Source organism: Sceloporus occidentalis, unplaced genomic scaffold, assembly GCF_023333645.1.
Source record: "Sceloporus occidentalis isolate IW3139 unplaced genomic scaffold, rSceOcc1.0.p SCAF_15, whole genome shotgun sequence".
Classification (NCBI taxonomy): Eukaryota; Metazoa; Chordata; class Lepidosauria; order Squamata; family Phrynosomatidae; genus Sceloporus; species Sceloporus occidentalis.
This window is the reverse complement of record NW_028316995.1, coordinates 15,273,213-15,293,596: the sequence shown is the minus strand read 5'-3', so window position 1 is coordinate 15,293,596 and position 20,384 is coordinate 15,273,213. Positions and strand designations below refer to the sequence as shown.

At 41.1% G+C, this 20,384-nt stretch overlaps 1 protein-coding gene across 1 annotated transcript in view; it reads right to left on the bottom strand.

The window, feature by feature from the left end:
- The window catches only part of LOC149303293 (ral GTPase-activating protein subunit alpha-2-like), a 143,850-nt gene extending 124,738 nt beyond the window's left edge, over nt 1-19,112 (bottom strand). Inside the window, exon 1 of the mRNA XM_089481423.1 lies at nt 19,007-19,112. Within this exon, the coding sequence (XP_089337549.1) occupies nt 19,007-19,112 (106 nt within the window). The remainder of the gene's footprint in view (nt 1-19,006) is intronic.
- Between the last annotated feature and the right edge of the window lie 1,272 nt (nt 19,113-20,384).

The window sequence follows — 20,384 nt, the reverse complement described above, 5'->3', positions numbered from 1 at the left end:
CACGGGACCTAGTGTTTACTTTAATTTCAAAAATACAGTAAAAACCAAGAGAAAAAGAAATGACATTAATATATGGCTCAAACATGCACACATCTCAAAGGAAACTTGTATTTTTCCATAGTCTGGAACGGCTTTTTTCAAACAGCCATGTTCTTTCCCAGGCTGGCCTGATGAGTTTAGTAAAGGCGTTCCAGTGGACAAACAGCAAAATGTAAGATTTACCAAACAGGTCATTTATTACGTATAATGAAAACTTTGTACAGAAAAGTGCATTGTTCTCGGTTTCTTGTTTACACCAGCAAGTTATCACTATCATGGCTGTGTGTCAAAATATTTAACAGATACTACATACATCAGCTTTTCCAAATGTCAAAAACGTCCTGTTATTGTGAGATAAGCTGTCCATTGGCGCATGACATCCTTTTCCTCCAGAGCCGATTCTCATGCAGTCCCAGATGGGCCGTGCAACAATAAAGTGGTGGAAGAGCGGCTTCAAAAAAAAAAAATCAAGAGAAAGCAACAGAGTTGGCTTCCTCTCGTCTTCCTGCCTTCTTCAATTAAGGCCCCTCACGCTGCCTTCCATGTGCACACAGCGGGGGTGAGGGTTACATTGCATGCGTAGCCGCGTGTGCCCTGAAAACGCAGGGCTTTACTCAGACGTGAATCTGAAAAGTAGAACACATCGTGCAGACTAGGGGTGTCAAACTCCCGTTTAAAGGGGCAGTTTAAGGTCCCCGCCAGTCGCACTAAATCAGAATGCATAGGAAAGTACCCTGCGAGCACCTGCATTCTCCAACAGTTACCTTGCGTAGTAGCTGCAGATTCGCAGCTGGGTTTCTCTCCCGTGGTCCGAGGATTCTTGCCAATGACTTATTGCTTAAAGCAGCCAATCAGTAGCTGGAAAGCTCTCTCGTTGAAATCAACAGAAGCGCTTTCCATGGACGTGCGTGGCAGCCTGAATGGACGCCCTGTCTGCAGCGGTCAGCGAGCCACCGATGGAGCGGACAGGCGGTAAGGCTGCCGTGTGTATGAAGCTGGAGATCCCCCACATACACTTGCATGACAATTTAAAGGCAGCGCGCAGCTTTCTATACATTAAGGTGCATATGATGGCTACAGCGCACCTTTGAGGTCTGGTTCATTTCTGGTTTAACAATGGCAGTGTCCATACTGAGCCATTTGTTCATTGTTTTAGCAGAGTATATGGGTTATTTACAGATATATAAACTAGAGACTCCCAAAAGTTTACTATTACATTCATTATTAAAAGGAAAATATCTAAACCACATAATTTTTAATCAACAAATAAAATGATGTTTATGTGTAAATACATTTTGGAGTAAATTTGCATGCAATGCATTTCACTTCATGCAAACATGCAGACTTGTCTCATTTAAGTCCTTATCCAGCTGCCTCTACTGAAAGCAGGAAACATGCATGTATACTTCCAGCACATGCCCGGTAGCATGAAGTACCACTAAATAACATAGCTGTCCAACATCAGTGCCTGACCTCACAAACGCTCTACTGGATGAATGGGCAAAAACCCCCACAGAAAATCAAAAATCTCATGGAAAGCCTTCCCAGAAGAGTGGAAGCTGTTATAGCTGCAAAGGGGGGCCAACTACATATTTATGTCTATGTATTTAGAATCTTATGTGATAAAAGCCCCTGCTGGTGTAATATTCAGGTGTCCCAATACTATTGTCAATATAGTGTGTACACACACACACACACACACACACACACACACAGAGCCATCAGGCTGCAGAGACATAGGACAACTGCAATTTCTTACACTTCTTTTCTCTTCTTCTTCAACAATGCATTTGAAAATACAATACTTTTATGTGTATTCTTTGTTTAGGTGGCTTCTTGGGATACTGGAGTGTCCCTTTTAAAGCATCTGGACATACCCAAAACAAGCATTACTGTTCATAGTAATATATATATATATATATATATACACACACACACACATACATACTACACAGTAAAGCAATTGCAGCCAATCATAATAAAAAGTATATTAAAGACAATGAGCAATTCTTTGATTGTTAGGAGAAGCTTCTAGCTTTTATTTCTGGTCTATTACTGTCGTTGCAATTGCAGGAAATTCATATTCCCGATTATTTGCCCAGTCCCTTTCCTGTATTACTATATGGTTTGCTAAATTACTTCTTTGAAGTTCTATGATTCTGTATAATAGAGAAGCAACTCGTCGGAATAAATGGGATTAAGAAGTGTTCATGCTTTTGCTTATGGGTCTCTATCTTTGTTTGAAGATGACCATTTCACTCATTTCATAATATAGATTTATCCATTTCATGACGTCGTATCATTCGCAGAACATTTGACAATTTTAGAAACAGAAATGCACATTTTAGGCAAATTTAGGCAAATAGTATGTTACAGCTGCTTTCTACAATCGCATTAGGGTAAAAAAAAATAAAAAAATCTGTGTTATATATAAAGCAATAACCCGCTATCCTGAAGCCCTTCTAAAAAGATATTGCTGTTGTGGGTTCTTTCTGTGAGGTTTTAGAAGAACAAGATACGCTGCTTGTTCTTCGCTGACTTTTGAAAAAATGGAAGCTTTAGTTCAATAAATGGCAACCGATTCTCCCCTAGCCGTTCATGATTGAGTCCAACGGCGAGACGTTCTCGTTGGCGGATAAGAATCATTTGGCTCATCTGCACGTCCTAGGACTCCATCCTAATCAGTCCCAGGTATCCGATTCAGAATAAGCATTTGCTTATTCCAGGCATGTATAAATCCCCTTACTGTGTAAACCCCTACAACGTCTGCCCATTGACAAAACTTTTATTTTATTACCCTAAGAAACACAAAAATGGAGATTCCCAACCATTGAAATATTAACCCAACGTATTAAGGACAGAGGGACCAGCACCTATGCTAGATAAGATAACCAAATTATGTAGGATTTCCATTCACAATAAAGTTATTCCAAGCCGTCCACAAAAGATTCATAATAATAACAATAACAAATATAAGAATAAATTCCAAAAATCATAATTCCATTGTAGTGTCCACCTAATATTTTATGCTAAAAGCTGCCTAAATAGCACAAATAGGAGTCACATTTCGTAAAAATGGTCTGCTTCAATAGAGCCGGGCTCTCTCCACCTAATGTATCGATTTGTCTTACTCTGTCAATTCTCGTCTTGTCATACCCCTTGAATATAGGTATTGTATTAAGCACTGCGTAAATTATTGGCGCTATATAAATAAAAGATAATAATAATTAGTGACCAAGGCTACATGAGATGCACTGCGGGGGATGGGGAGTTGGAGCAGGGCTTTCATTTTACACCACCAGGAACACTCATGTAATAAAAACGGCAACGCTATTGCCTTTTTCCTTATCTTCCTCTTTAATCATAAAACGAGAGGAAAAGAGGAAAATGGTGCAAAAACTCTCTGCAGTTCGGCTAACGTGATTTTGTTTCGCAATCGTTTGTCTTGTACTAGTTTACGCATTCAGTAGCCGTTAAAGCCCGGCAGACAAACAGCTTGCATTGTGTTATAGCTTTTTAATGAAAAAAAATTAACGGCTCCTCGCGGACACGCTTAATACGACCGGCTTTGAAGACCCTGCCAAGCCTCTTAGGCTACGCGATTTGCAAAAGGGAAATTAGGGCAAGTTACAATACATGACATTGTTCAGTAACCACTACGGCTATGGAGAAAATGCCACAGTTCCTCAATATTTACATGAATAGCCAGGTTTTAATAAGGGAACTAGGTTCAATGTAAAACACTCTTGGTCATTGATTAAATAAAAGCCCCAAATATTGCAAATTAAAGTGCGGATAGAGACATATTACATTTACAAATCATAAAAAGAAATGTGGGGTTAAACAACCATGATAGATTAATATAAAGATCTCAGAAAAGAAAAACTATTCTAATTTATTACTGGAAAATTGTTAAATAGGCTACAATAAACAGCTCAACAGGGCAAATGGAGTATGGCACTATCCATGACCTAATAGAGGACTCAATAAATTCTCTCCACACGCCACAGCCTGCCAGAAAACACAGGGTCCAGAAGCGGACGTGACCCCAATGAGCTCCCAGCAGTGGGAAGAAAAGCTGGCTCCGAGGCACTGTGTCCAGCAGATGACCCTAGGCACCAGGATGCAATTCCTAGTCAATATCTCAACCCGGTGCTTAGGTTTTGTTGAGCCCTGCCCCAACAGCAGTTGATAATAGCTAGACAGAATCCACATAAATAATGCTATGGCACCCCTAAACATTCATATAATATAATAAAACTGAGGATGTAATCCCAATAGCTGCAATCCCTCTCTGGGGATGCTCCAAGTAAAACAGCTAATTACAAAAGGAAGTACAGGTAGTGCAATGTGTCCATAAAATTGGTAAAAACACTCAGAACGCTATAGGCAGTGGTCATTCACTCTTAATGGAGTACAACACTGCTTTGATCCACATCAACCAGACACCTGTAAGGTTATTAAAAAGATTTTACTCCGTATAAACAACGCAGCATCTACCTTACAATCAGATGATACCCCACAGGTTTTGTGCTAGGTTCTTTTCACTCTGCAACGCGTTTCACCCATTGCTAGGCTTCATCTGATGTTACAGCTTTGCTGGATTACAATCAAAATGCCATTCAGGCTCTCATAAGACATGATGTCTTTTTCAGTTGTTACCAATGTTTCCAATTGTATCTTCTTAATAAAATGGACCTTTACATGTTCACCTATTGTTCTCTTGGATCTCTTGTGGACCTCAGAAGACCAAGTCATCTTCACAGTAATCTTTTTTTCCGCTTCAATCGTTTGGAAGCCATACAAACTGGTAGAAAAACTGAGCCAACAGCGATGATAAACATCAGACAATACTTTTTTTTTCACATTTATACTTCAAAATTGTAGCGGCAGGCTAAGCACTATAGTTATATAGTGAGATGGAATCCCCAGCCTCTGATGCTTGTTTTTTGAATGGTGTACGTTGGATGAGAGCTGAATTCTTGCTTTGTTTTGTATACTTTGTTTCTAAGTGTCTGTGAAAAGTTTGGCTGCTTAAAAGGCAGCCTCTACCATGGCAGTGTCGTACGAATGATGCTCCAGACACACAGCCTTGTTTTTTTCTTTCCTTAAGACAGTGTTACTAAGGCACTTTATTAGCTTGTCTTTTCACTTTCACTCATTTGGGTCTATGGAATAAAGAGGGAGTTATAGAAGAGTTGAACACTGGCAGTAGAATGGGTCGTGCTACAGAGCTCATTGATTTTAAACATGGCAGTGTCATAGGATGCCACCTTTGTCACTGGTCACTTTGTGAAGTTTCTGCCCTGCTAGATCTGCCCCTGTCCACTGTAAGTGCTGTTACTGTGAAGTGTAAGCATCTAGTAGAGTGGTGTCCAACCTGCGGCCCTCCAGCTGCCGAAGGACCACATTTCCCATACTCCTCTGCCAGGCCCTCAGCTGAAAGAGCATTATGGGAGATGTAGTCCTGCAGCAGCTGGAGGGCCGCAGGTTGGACACCCCTGATCTAGCAGTAACAACTACGAATATTCTTAGTGCTAAAGCGTGTACAGCGTAAAAAAGAAATTGCCTTTCCTCTGTAGAATCCCTCACGTTGGAAGCTCAACACAAGCACTGGGCGTCTATCTACATGAATTGGGTTTCCATGCCTGCACACAAGCTGAATATCAACTATGCACGACGCTGGCTGGATGAATAAGGGTTTGGTGAAGTCAAGGAGAACACTACCTACCAAAATGCACAGTGCCAGGTGCAAAGTTTGGTTGAGTAGGGACAACGGTTTGGGGCTAGCCCCTGCAGTTCCGGTGAAGGCTAATGTTAATTCTACAGCACACAAAGACTTTTACACAATTGTCTGCTTCGAACTTTGTGAGAACAGTTCGGAGAAGGACCTTTCCTGTTCCTTCATGACTGTGTCCTTGTGCACAAAGCAAGCTCCATAAAAGCATGGTTTGACAAGTTTGATGCGGAGGATCTCAGGTGGCCCGCACAGAGCCCCGACCTTATTCCCAATAAACACCTTTAAGATAAACTGGAACACCGACTGCGAGCCAGGCCTTCTTGCCCAACATCAGTGCCTGACCTCACAAATGCTCTTTTGGCTCAATAGGCACAAATTCCTACAGACACATTCCAAAATCTTGTGGAAACCCTCCCCAGAGTGGACACTGTTATTTCCACAAAGTGGAGGGGGCAACTTTATATTAATACACATGGTTTTAGGATGGGATGGCCTACAAGCTCATATAGGTGTGATGGTCAGCGATTGCCTAAAAGAAGGGGTAAGCCGGCCCTGCACAAGTCACAGGTAATATAGGAAATTTAATTTATATATATATATATAGGGCCAGCTCAGCCCTTCCTACAGGATAAGCTCATTAGGGGCCTGCCCTTAAAATATAAAATAACATCAGTAAGTGGAAATGTTCAACTCTCCTGCAAGACGACAGGAGTATCACACTTTCAAATTTGCTAAATCAAGTTTTGTTTTATTTATTGCCTTATCTCATGAATACACGAGGTCTTTTGCATACCCCTCTTCCTCACCATATACAGGCACTCTTAATACACTGATCTTTTCATAGTATTGATAATGGCTTCTGTTTTATATGCTTTGAATTTGTTGTGATACAAAGTTTTAAGGGGATCTGCGAATTAATCATCATCATGTTCTATTAACAAACCTTTTAGAAGATTTAGGTCTTTAGGTCAGGAGTTTTCAGTTTTGTTAATTACTGTATTGGCTCGAATATAGGCCGCACTTAAAGTGGGGGGTGCGGCCTATATTCGGGGTCTAGCGCCCGACGCCCGGGACATGCAGTCGAGCAACCGGGCAGGGTTAGGATACAGATCCCCCGCAGCGGTGCAGGGGACCTGCATCCTACTCCCCGATACGCTCAGACAGCCTCCCCTGCCAGCACTTTCCACGGGGGGGGGGGGTGCCGGCACGGGAGGTTGTCTAAGGCTAAGCGCATCGTGCGGATTACCCGCATCGCCGCAGCCAGTGACAGTCCGCAAGATGCGTTTTACCTCTGCCCCCAAGACTTACCAGAGGAGACTCCCGGGTGTCTTGCGGGGCCGGCGGGGGACATCTATGCAATACACGTATACAACTTCTGGTGCCGGCACATCAGCTGAGTGCTGGCACCGGAAGTTGTGTACGCGTATTGCGTAGATGTCCCCCGCCGGCCCCGCAAGACACCCGGGAGTCTCCTCTGATAAGTCGGTGGGGGGGAGAGTGGCAGCATATCTCGGGGGGGGGGGGAGGACAGTGGCAGCATATCTCGGGGGGGAGGACAGTGGCAGCATATCTCGAGGGGGGAGGACAGTGGCAGCATATCTCGAGGGGGGAGGACAGTGGCAGCATCTCGAGGGGGGAGGAGGACAGTGGCAGCATATCTCGAGGGGGGAGGACAGTGGCAGCATATCTCGGGGGGGGGGAGGACAGTGGCAGCATATTTTTTTGGTGCTTTTTCTTTAAAAAAGCACCAAACTTTTAGGGTGCGGCCTATATACGGGGGCGGCCTATATCCGTGCCAATACGGTAGTTATGTAACAAAAAAACTCCCTGACTCCAGACTCCCTGAGATGGAAGATTGATTCTTCAACTTGTGACTAGGGGTTTTACTTCTTTAAGTGACCAGAGCTTTGTTTTCCTTTAGTACGGATTAAATTTCAAAAACAGCAAAAAAAAAAAAATTCATATTTTTTTTCCAATTTTACTTAGGATTTCTTCCACAAATTAGGTGTCACTGTTACATATATCACTGATTTAGGTTCAGCACCATCCCCGAGTAGAATACTCCACCTGCATAGATTTTCAGTTGTAGCAAAATGCTTCCTTACACACTACACTATTTTTTCTTAATATTGAACTTTGGATTGGGGGGCAAAGAATATTTTTCTAACGGAAGGGTAAGAGGTGTTTGGACACCTATTTTATTTATTTATTTATTTTTTTAACTTACACTTACTACTTTATTTTATTTTTTTATAAAAATGTTTTATGCAAAAAATAGTAATATGAAGTCACAACATTCACAAATGGTGAGAACTGATATACTCAAACATTACAACATCATTTTAAGTGCACACAACACGTTTTGCAATAGCTTTTAAAATGTAGTTATTATGCAATGGAGTCCCAGCTGCCTGACAACTCCTACTTGATATGTCATTATATATAGTGAATCCATAAACAAGCAGGCCTAGCCAAACGGATGCCACCATCCGAAAACTGCCTCCATGTCAGGGGTTGTAGCAGTTCCTGAAGCACCTAGCCCAAGATAAAAAGAAGGACCCAGGTCAGGAGGACCCATTAAGGGCACTTCCACAACAAACAAACAAAGACACAAACATGTACATAAAGTTTCTAACATATAAATGCTACATTAGTTTTTACAGTCATGTATTCTGTACAAAACTCACAATAAAGTAACTATGTAACAGGTGGGGTGCAGGTAGGCAACCTGAGGCTGCTGATTCAACATGCCACCTGGACTTTAACTTCTATCCCAGAAAGTATACAATTATATATGAAGTTCCCCTATAAAGGACAGGTGGGGATTATATGAGAGCTAGCTTAAGTGTTCTGGATCCAGCAGTTATCTCACAGAGAGATAAAAGCAACTGTATTGTATCTAGCTCGCTCTCACACATTTCTTTTATTTGTCTCCTCCTAGCAGAATGCGTTTTGGCACCCACATGGCAGATGGAGTGCCTTCTACCTCCATCAGAGATATAGATTCTGTGATTAGTTTGTCAAAGAGCACAGAACGTCTATAGTCTATAGAACACCCAAGGCATTCCTCCCACAAGCTGCCAGCATTGTAAGTTGTCTATGTACGGCAAATCCTAGTCACCAGGATAACCCTGTATTGTTCATTGACCCAAGATACTTTAGAATCAAGGACTTGAGTCTTAGGGAAGGTTCTAAAGTGCAGGTAGCTGCTTTAAAGATAGCAATGCCTAGTGGCAGAACAGGGCATCCTGCAGGAGACACTATTGGGAGAATTGGGCACAGGGGCTACATAACCAGAATAAGAAGCTGTCGGCTTTTAAGTACAATAAAAATTTAGCTGTCAAGGGAAAAAAAAGTCCCAATTCCTCCTCTACACTGTTAAAAAGTGGAATTTTTACAAACAGAATATCGTTATAGTTATAGGAATTAAGTTATTAAGTGGAGCACTACCAATACTTTCCATATGTAATGGTTAGCTTCACGGGGGCAGAATATCAATATTTCGGTCATATCACAAAAGACTTTCCTCTAGAACTGAGTATTTCATAAAGCGTTTAAAGCTTTCCTGATCATTCCTTAGATGAGAAAGAACTGTAAGCGTAATTTAGATTGATGACATTTAGATGGGAGCTGCAGCTTCTCTGTACGGTTAATTTTTTAAAATTATTTTTAAAGAATTCATGTTAAAGTACTTAAATACATATTCTTTTTGGCTCTGCAGCTGGTGGTCAGTGCTGACCCATTATCTAGCAGAGCAGCCACAGGAGATGAGGTTTCTGGTTTCTGGTGCTTGTACAGCAATTTACCCCAAAAGAGTCTGTAAAAAGCCAAGTCTTCAGGGTAATTGCCGCACTAAACAGAGTAATTCGCAAGGCACTCTGCCACCCGCTGGGAAAACCTAGACCAAGATGTTTTTCCCAGCATGTACAGGGTATTTATATCGAGGAGGCTGGTTTATAAAAGTTATATGCTATTTGTCTCCCTGAGACTGCTCCAGGGAGGTTCTTAACGTTGACATTTTAGCAGGACAATTGAACATAAAAATATACTATAGAAGTAAATCAATACAGAACAATACAAATCAATCTGCTCCGAGTTGGGGAAGTTTAGAACTCTCCTTATTTGGCATCCTTCCGAGAACGTGAATACTTTGTCTAGCCTTCGGACTACTAAGACTGATACAGGGATGGAAAATTATCCAACATTTTCACCCAGTAAATAAAGTTCTTGTGACACCGGAGGCCGACAAGCGTCAGACCGATAAACAAAGATTTTCACCCTATCGATTTTAAATCTACGTAATGGGCACACATTCACATAATTTAAGATTGCATTTATTTTTGGGGAAGTTCTGTGCCTCCATACACTTAATACAGTCTTAACAGTCACAGCTAAGGTTATTATATACATGGAATATATGTGAATATCAAGTGTAACGCGTGGAGCCAGAGACCTTACTATTCATTTCTATTGTTATACATCCAAATATTTTATACTTTCCAATATGTCATTCACTCTGTAGTGAAGGTTTCTGTAAAGACTTGCACAAAGAATTCAGAATCATAATAGTAATAATCATAACAGTAATCACAATAGTAATAATTAATCATAATAGTAAGCTACAGCTGTCAATAAGGAAAACTTACTGGAAACATCACAGGGATCACAGAACTGTACATCTCTCTACAAGTTTCCAGGTAAACTTCTTACAGCCAATCAGTTGCAAGAAATTTTGGAACACAATGGAAAAAAGATGATTTTGCAGCATTCTTATAACTCCTGTCTCAGGTAGGCATTTCATTTTTTGTTTCTCGTTTTGGAAGAACGCATATTGAAGTAGTCACAGAGGTATAGGGTTACTCACACGGTACTTTAATGTGCATTATACTAAAGTAGGACCTCTCAGATCAGCTGTCATCATCATGGCAACTTAAGTGAATAAATTTACTGGAACTATGAAGAACTTGTACTTGTCGGTCACTATATTTGTTTTGGAGATATTTTTTTCAAAGTTTACATCATGGAAGCAGACGGGTGGTAACCCGTGACAAAGCCAGCGTAATCTATTCAGTGTCTCTTTTTCCCCATCCTAACAAATGTTGCCTGATACGATAAACAACAATCACGGGAAGATATGTTAAGATAATTAATCATGCAAATAAGAGATAAGGTATATATTGCTCAGTTTAACCTGCAAAACCATTACATGGGCTTATCAAATATCGAATACCGGATTTGGGGAAAACGACAGATTCACTTTGCAGACAAGTCATGACAGTAGCCTTCTAGCGGGAGATCTGTATTGGCAGTAAGTCACTATTGATAGAAGGACTAGAGCCAGGATAGCATATTGACACCAACTCAACCACAACACAAACATTTACACAGCGCATTAAAACCACACGCAGAGCGAACATGTAAAGAGTAATTATGAGGCTATAATATAGGGGTAAAAAATTTTCTTTTGGGTGGGTTTATTTTTTTCCCTCTATAATCTAACCCTCCTGTAGCAAAAAAAAAAAAAAGCCAATAAATAGACATTATTAAATATACTGGGCTCACAGTGACACATTATAATATTTTCCATATGAAAATCCAATGGTTTTAAACATAAACAGAGTCCTGGAGTAAAGGAAATAATGCATTTTTTCCATCAATTTTTTTAACCTCTGTATACATCTTCCTATTTCCAGTTTATGTTGTAGGAACTGCCACATTTCAGATTATTTCAATTTTTTATATCCATACATAATGAACATCAACTTCTGCTTTACAGTAAACTATACATTTAAAAAGAAACACCCTTTTTAGTTGTGTTGTGATAGCTGCCATATTGCTTCCACAACATAACAGACTAGGTCATTCTCCTCAGCTGTCAGATTCTATGCCTCTAAACTTGTATCTCTAGTTTGGATGAATATCTTGATGAATCTAGTGCTAGATGTCCATGTGCACCAAGAAAGTAGTTTTTTCTGCCGGCAGCAAGACTCCGATGCAATTTACACTGGGGGTCCGGGGAACTGTTGCATTAAGTGGACGTTCTATACCGTCGGTGAAGGCAGACATGCTGTAACAGCTGGAAAGCCTGAATAAGTGATGGATGGTTTTCTGGGCTGGATTCAACGATGGTTTTATCTTACATGTGACGGTTCCTCAAGACAGGTTCCAAGCACGCCAGGTTTTCAAGGACAATCAAAATCTATTGAGAGCTTCTCTGGAGAGAAACAATTAGGACAGACTGTTAATGAGCTTGTTCAAGGCAACGTGAGCAAGTCGAGCACTCGGAGCTGACATTTACACATTTTGATCTGTGTATTTCAAGAGAATTATTACGGCGATATTCTGGGGGAGTCTGGTTTTCTTACTGCTAATGAGGACGTAGCGCAGCTTGCAAACAGTACATAAAACATCTAAAATGAAGATTTAACTGCCATATTATGAAAATATTTTGTGTATTGGGTTCAGTTAAGGTGAAATCTACTGCTTTTTGCATAATATTTTCCAAAATGCAACAGGGGAGATATATATATATATATATATATATATATATCTCTATGTATACCGTATTTGCTCGATTATAAGACAAGGTTTCTTTCAGAGCAAATCCTCTGAAAAATACCCCTTGTCTTATATTCAAGGTCGTCTTTTAAGCAGACCTCAAATTGAGGTCGGACTACAAGACTAAGATCCAGATCGCCCGCAGGGGACACGGATCCTCCTCCCCGGCAGCCTCTGCTACTGCCGGCACTTCCCCTGGGGGCTTCTATGACGGAGCGCCGGCGTGACATGACCTTCCGGTGCTCCAGCGAAAGTGTCGTCGTCTGCGTGCATCGCACAGGTATTCACCGGATGCTGGGGCTTCTATGACAGAGCATGACCCTTCCGGTGGAACTAACGGGCAGCAAAGGTTGTCTACGTGCGTTGCGCAGACGTCCACCGGCTGCCCCCACTAGACACCAGGGAGTCTGAAATATGGAGGACAAGTCTGGGGAAGCATTGGTAAGTCCGGGGGCAGAGTGGCATATAGGGGTTTAAAATGCATTTCTGTAAGCAGAGTGGCATATAGGGGTTTGAAAGGCATTTCTGTAGGCAGAGTGGCATATAGGGTGTTAAAAGGCATATCAGGGAGGCAAAGTGGCATATAGGGGGTATATGGCATTTCTGGGGGGTAGAGCAGCAAGTAAAAGGAAATAAAAACAAAAAATTCATTTTTCTCAATCATAGTTTTTATTAAATAAGAAAAAATAGTTTACATGTGAATTAATATTTACTAGTAAAACTTTTTTCTTATAGGGTAGTCTTATATTCAGGCTTTTTCTTATTTCATAAATTAATATTAAAATTCTTTACACACTGAAGCCATAACACCACCACAAAGGGGGCACGGAGCTGCAACTTCTCCTAAAGGTAAGTCCACATACAAAGTACTTTAATAAGCATACCTCATTAAGGAGGCTGTCTGGGGCACCGAAGTGTCCCTCTAAGCGTGGCTGTTTTCTCAGATTTGTAATAAACCGTTTTATTGTACTATACTTCTAAACATACAACACACCTGTTTGTCTGCTAAAAAATAAAGAAATAATGCTTTATAACCTGTACTAAACCCACCTGCAGCCTACCCCACCTTACCGAGCCTGGAAACGGACTCTCCAGCATACGTAGACAACTCCGGACAATGGCTTCTAAACATTAATGTAGAAAATGGATTTGATTTTATTACATCATCATCACTTTAAATCATATTAGAGGAGCTCTGGTATCCTGCTAAATGATTTTATTACATAATTCAAATATAATAGCAATAATCGCAAACATAAAACGCAACATTACAGACGAACTATCTTGGCAGAGGCTCCCAGCAGCAGTATCGCTCTTGCGTCGGCTTATCACTACTTTCACACTCCATGTTAGTTGTGACTATGCAAAAGACGATTATAATATCTGTTCCTGAAACCTAGAAATAAGCGCGAGAAATGCACGGCAGTGACGGGGTAACCAGAATATCACTAATTTACGGGAGAAAAGGGTCTATACGATGAGGCACCTTCCCTTTTTTTTTTTTATTAAAGTTGCCGTGTAGTCGCTAGGTTCTCTTTCATAGTCAGACGTCAACGCACAGAACAAATAAAAGTGCAGGTGTGCCTGAAATTATCTACAAAAAAAATGCCATAAAATGTGCAGTCTATTATTCTTCAGTAGAGAAGCATGCAACCATTTTAAAAATGGATGACATCCGATTCTCCATCTGCTGTGGAACAGGACCAGGTCTTTAAGGCCCTGGTACTGGGTGACCAGACCTACCAAGTCAAAAGGGTCCTCCACGTTCTCTGCCCATCTTCATTTACAGAAGACTGGGAGATGACATCATATCTCGGAGCTTCGCATCAGTTCACGTGGAAAATTATACTACTAAGATTTGTACCGAATACAAGTTTCAAGGGACGTTTCTCCAATTTGGGCCATCATGTCCTGGTAAAGCAGCTCAGTGAGCGCAGCTTCCCGGATCGCCGGAGGCAAAGGCTTCAAGAGAAATGTCTGATTTCCCCAATTATCTCATTAAAAGCAGTGGGATCTTTACTAAGATCATCGGACCTTAGTAAAGAGGCTCAGGCGACTGCTGCCGCAGGCAAAGGCTGATCGGAAATTAACCCCCGAGCGTTTTACGCTGCACTTGGCAATAACTTTTTAAGCACTAAAATATAAAGCAAGAATTGTTGTTTAAGATGTGTATTCATGGTGCTATGGACTAAAGGCCAACTGTGACTCTAACTCTCATGATGCTTGGCCATTTGCAGAGTCCAGAGCCCTGTAAAAGACGTGCGCATTAGCGGGGACTCCTTCATGCTGACGCTTCACTAACGAAACAATGACTTTTGATTAACCTTGAAAATGCATACTTCATCATTCACCAAACTAAGGGGTTTTCAAAAACAATATATATTACACACACATATACAACGTAACATCCATACAGCCAATAATCATTAGTCCCATATTTATTTTACATACATGATGCAGAAATATTACGCAATTAATCTGAAGGAATCTGAATGTACCATATTTGCTCGATTATAAGACGAGCAAATGCTCTGAAAAATACCCATCTTATAATCGAGGTCGTCTTCTAATCAGACCTCAAAAAAAATGTCCGCTGGGGCCAGGCTGCTTACCGGTGCTTTGGTCACGAGCAGCGTCTCTTCTACTAGCAGCAGGAGAACAGGAAGCTAGCAGAATGTCACATAACTCTGCCTCCCTCTTTTCCCTCTGGGGGCGGGGCCAGAGAAGTTGCTCGCACAGCCGGGCCCCTGCAGAAGTCTGCGAGTGAGAGATCTGCAGTTCAGGTAAGGGGGTGGGGAGGGTTTTTGAGCAAGTATGTGTGATTAATGGAATGAATGAGTATTTAAATGTTTGTGAATGAGTGTGTGTGATAGCATGGATGTGTAAGGGGGGTGGTGGTGGTGGTAGCATGGCATAGGGAGGCTGTACTCACACTCCTATCATCCCCAGGTTCCAGCATGTACTGGCTGCCTTGGCTTGATAGGAGTGTGATTGTTGTTAGTTTTATATATATATATATATATATATATATATATATATATATATATATACACACCTCCAGAAATGCCTTTTAACCCCCTAAATGCCACTCTGCCCCATGATATGCCTTTTAACCCCCTATATGCCACTCTGGCATTTAGGGGGTTAAAAAGCATATCATGGGGCATAGTGGCATATAGGAGGGTATAAGATATTTCTGGAGGCAGAGTGGCATATAGAGGGTTAAAAGGCACATCATGGGGCAGAGTGGCAAACAGGGGGTATAATGCATTTCTGGGGGCAGAGTGGCAACCCTGGGGGCAGATGTGCATAACTGGGGGGCAGGCTGGCAAATAAAAGGAAATAAAAATATATATATTTTTCCCAATCATAGCTTTTATTAAATATGAAAAAATTGTGTACATGAATTAATATTTACTAGTAAAACTTTTTTTCCTATAGGGTAGTCTTATATTCAGGCTTTTTGTTTTTTTCCTAAATTAATATTTAGATTTTGGGGGGTCGTCTTATAATCGAGAAAATGCGTTTTTTTTTGTTGTTTTTTTTTACTTTAAACAATAACAATACAGCTTCCATGCCAAAATATCCAACTGGATATCAAACTCAAGAGGGCTATAACCATCGACACATAAAAAAAATATAGATATGCCTGTGTGTTGTGCTTTGTTAAAATGTTTAATAGATACATGTAAAAGAATGTAAATGGATATTTAAATGTCACGTGGGTTATTTTCCATAATGTGATTGATCGCTTGGCAGAGTCTAGGCACAGTGTGGCAATATTATGTCATAAAACACGCTTTTCGGTGTCACATTATTTTCTGATAATGGCTAGTGGTTCTCCAGTGCATGTCTCAAATATATAAAAACTCTGGCATCTCCTCCTTTTCTATTATTTTTTTTTGCCCTGGCAACAACCCCCCAGTTACCAGTTTCCTCGGGTAAAACGACATTTAGAGCTCCATTGTTCAGACTAAGCAACCCAGTGAGGTGGAAGTGTAGTCGTCATGTTGCGGGGGCAGTTAATGCCCCAAAATGCCATATGTATAAGGTATTTTAGTAAAATAGACTAAATAATTGCATAGCAATAATAAACCAAGATTAAATAGACAAATGAATACAGTTTTTATGATCCTTCCCCATTAATAGTATATACCTTATAATACAGCATGTTAAAGGCCCACCAAGATTACATTACATGATCAATATCTTACAGATCGGGTAATGCACTTTTAGGTAGCCGTCTCCTGACATCAGCAGGTGTCATGTTTTCACGATCCAGCCCAAAACATGTTCAGGTATCGCCCCCCTAACCTGCTAGACAAGCTTAAAAGGAGGACGGGGGCAAGCAGTGCTGCACAACAAGGCACAGGGAGGCTGGAAGGACTAATCACACATAACAAGTTGCATTTCTTTAAAACATGAAAAGGTTGCTTCTAACCATAAATAAATTAAAAGTTCCGCAACAATAAGCCGGGCAACTTTTCAGCCACACAATGTGGGAAGCAGAAGAAACACAATGGCTCCGTTAGGCGAGCAGGTGCACTGCCAGTGTCTTCAGGTACCAAACGCTGAACACCCCAAGTAACGACAACAAAGCAAGCCCTGACGAAAACGTGTAATCCCGACAATTTACAGATCCCATACTATCATTATAGTAACAGTACGTGCAGCATTTCCCAAACTTACACAATCATGCCCTATTCCCATTTACCACGCTGTATATGTATAGTACACACACACACACTATCCATCCACAAAGCTTTCTTCGTCGTGCAGATCACTTCTATGATAAATACCCTACAATGCCACTAAACCCTTGACTGGTACTGCCCTCAGCAGCCCTGTATAATAAGAGGTTAATAACACTATGGCACGAGCGGGCTATGATGGGTTCGATTTATGAATACATCCAAAAGGGGAAGAGCACATGGCTTGTGTGAATACATGGAGAATCCACCGACACAGACAGACATCCACCGACAGACAGACAGACATCCACCGACAGACAGACAGACATCCACCGACAGACAGACATCTTGAACCCTTAAAATCAGTGAGATTAAGTTCACGAAACATTCATTTTTATCTATTTCTTACACTTGACCATGTCAGGTCTACCTGCAGGAGTTCTCTGAGGTTGTCTCTTTTAATTACATACTGCCCAGCAAACCCCCAAGTTATGATGAAACCTAAAAGAGACAAGCTTAGTAGGTTCCCTAAAATAATTGGAGCCGTGGTCCGCTTAGGAATGCCGCCCCGCTACTCACTAATGCCTAAAGATGCTCCCTAAGGCATTTCTTCTCATGTCTGGGTTCACCACCAACATGGGATCTCCTTCTCCATGCATGCTCAACTGCTAGACATCAAAAGAGTTAAATGTAAAGTGGCACATATATAAAAGTGACGGAGATATAACGATCAATGAGTCACGGCTACCCGATTCCTGATGTTTAACTATGTCACAATCTGTATGCAACAATTATATAACACGACAAAACATCATTGTCAGAGATTACACAAACTGCTATACAATTAAAGTCAAGGAAACTGATGGGAAAAAAAAAGAACCCACAGTGATTCCATATCGATTATTTTTCGCATTCCGTGTGTGAGGGTAAATCATCTAATAAATGGTTAAATAGTTGAAATACAAAATACTAAACATTTTTCTGTTATTTCACCCGGCAGATACACAAATCCAGATATGAAGTTATTACCAGAGACCAACAACTCAGCACCTAAGAATACGCTTTCTGAGGAGCATCTTTGCCAATTCTTAGGTTGTTCCGGGACAAATCTGGGAGGCGTGTCCGTCTCTCCTCCGGCTGCGCAGGCATTTGACACCATATGACATCATCATGCCGAAGGAGGCCAGTTTGGGAAGCTCCTTTATACAGTTTCACAATGCAATCTAAAGGACTATCACCTGAAACCATTCTAATTCTGTACATCAGTATTGTCTTTCATGCACAAGCATAGAATGGCATGTTTTAGCATACTGTATTAAGTACAGTAAATTGAGAAATTCCATGTATATAGTGATTGTGTGCATAACTAAGTTAATTAATTTTATTTCACTGTGATTGTTACTCTTTAAATAAATTGGTGAGTTTAATCAATGACGCAATCAATATAAAATACAGTAATAGGTGTTGATAAAAACTGCTTTGGAAAATATCCTTATATATAGAGGACTTAAATATTCTTGAATATAGAACATTAAACCTCTTTCACTGGGTCTTTGTATACTTTAACAGAGACGGGCATTTGGATGATTTTAGTGAATGCGAGAACCAATACTCTTTGATAGCAGGTAAGACCCAGTCGGCCCATCCAGTCAACCCGTTCTTTTAAGAATCAACCCTTAACCAGTCCTTGGTCTCATCTTAGATTCAGAATAGCGGCATATGCCTAACCCACTCGCTTACAATCACCGTACAGACACAAGTATTGACATATCCACCAACATATATCTGCGCTTACATATATACTCATCATATACTATATATAGAAAGGAAATAGAGATCAGTGAGCGACTGCATGGCCTGAGGATCCATTGATCCTCCCGGAGCTGGCCAGAGGGCTCTGCTGTTACAGGGCAGTCAGACAGGAGCCTGACACCACGATAAACCCCCACCTGACCCAAAATCATTAGGGGTCACTCACCCAGCACTGCTCGCAGGTGCTTTAAGCGTGTAGGTACGTCCTTCTTTGGGTCCAGAACTTTCTGTGTAGATTTCTTGAGGTCTCCATGACTTTTTCGAGAAAACATCCCGCTCGGGCGAGGAGAGCGGCAATAGACAGGAGTAGTAGGTGCAGGGTCAAGGAGGCAGAGGGATGAGGGGCTTGTCTTTGTCACTTTACCAGTGTGTAGTCGCCTCTACACAATGCAAAGTGCTGAATACTGCCCTCCAGTATGTCCCTTGCTTGTGTCCCCAGATCCTATCCTCCTTTCATGAGCCCTTTCCCGGCTCTCCGCCCTCTCTCTCTCTTCCTCTCTGGGGTGTGTAAACACGGAACTGACCAGCTCCAACGTCAGACCAGTGAGGGGACAAGGAGGAGGGGTTGGAGGAGGAACAAGGAAGGCCGACTGAGGCCGTGCGTTTCATCCCTCACTCTCGCTTCACGGCACAGAAAACGTGACGGGGCTCGAGGCTTGGAACGCATGTTCGGACTCACGTAATTGGTGGAATGTTAAGCGAAGAGGTGGAGTTAAGTGTGTTGTTATCAAGCGCTGTCTGTTTGGCACACATGGTTATTTTGCGTGGATGTTGTGGAACGGGTTAGAGAAGCACCTGCTGGGAGGTAGATATGACGTAATTTCACAAGTAAGCTGTCATTTTGGCTTTTACCCCAGTATTTTTATACAGTGCTTCATGGGACATAATATGGAAAACGTCTTTAGAGTTTGGAAAGTAAGTGAGTTTTCTAAACACCTTTCATCAACTTTATGATTATCCTACAATAGGAAAATTATATAGTAATCTTATCTCTGGGCCTTAATACAGACCATTGACTTGATCATTGGTCGTGTTCAGCCATTTTTTTCCTGGACTCAAACAATTCACATCTTTAATAAAAATAAAAATAAACTTTTTTCTTAAAAAGGAGTATCTTCAAATATATTATTTTCCTCTTCTCATATTATCAATTTCATTTGTGACATAATTATATATTCAGGTATAAAAAGCAAAAATATATTCAAAAACAATATAGTTAATGCACCAAGTTTTAAAAAGAAACAAATAATACACCTGCTTTATTGTAGGGGCCAATATTCTCCTACATAAAACACATACAAATAAGGCCACCGCACGGGACCATAGGTTTCCGCTGTCTGTTACTGTTATGTATTATGGTCTTCTCCCTGCTTCCAAACCTTAACCCTCATGGCGCTGTGATATAAGGTACTGTCCAAGATCAAGACCCTCCAAGAGCAGCAGATATATTGTCTAGGCATATTTTTCTGCTTTTTATCCCTAGTGACCTTTATTGTGTTATGAACTAAACTCCCTGGTGTGCTGCTGCTCAATAGCCTGGCTAT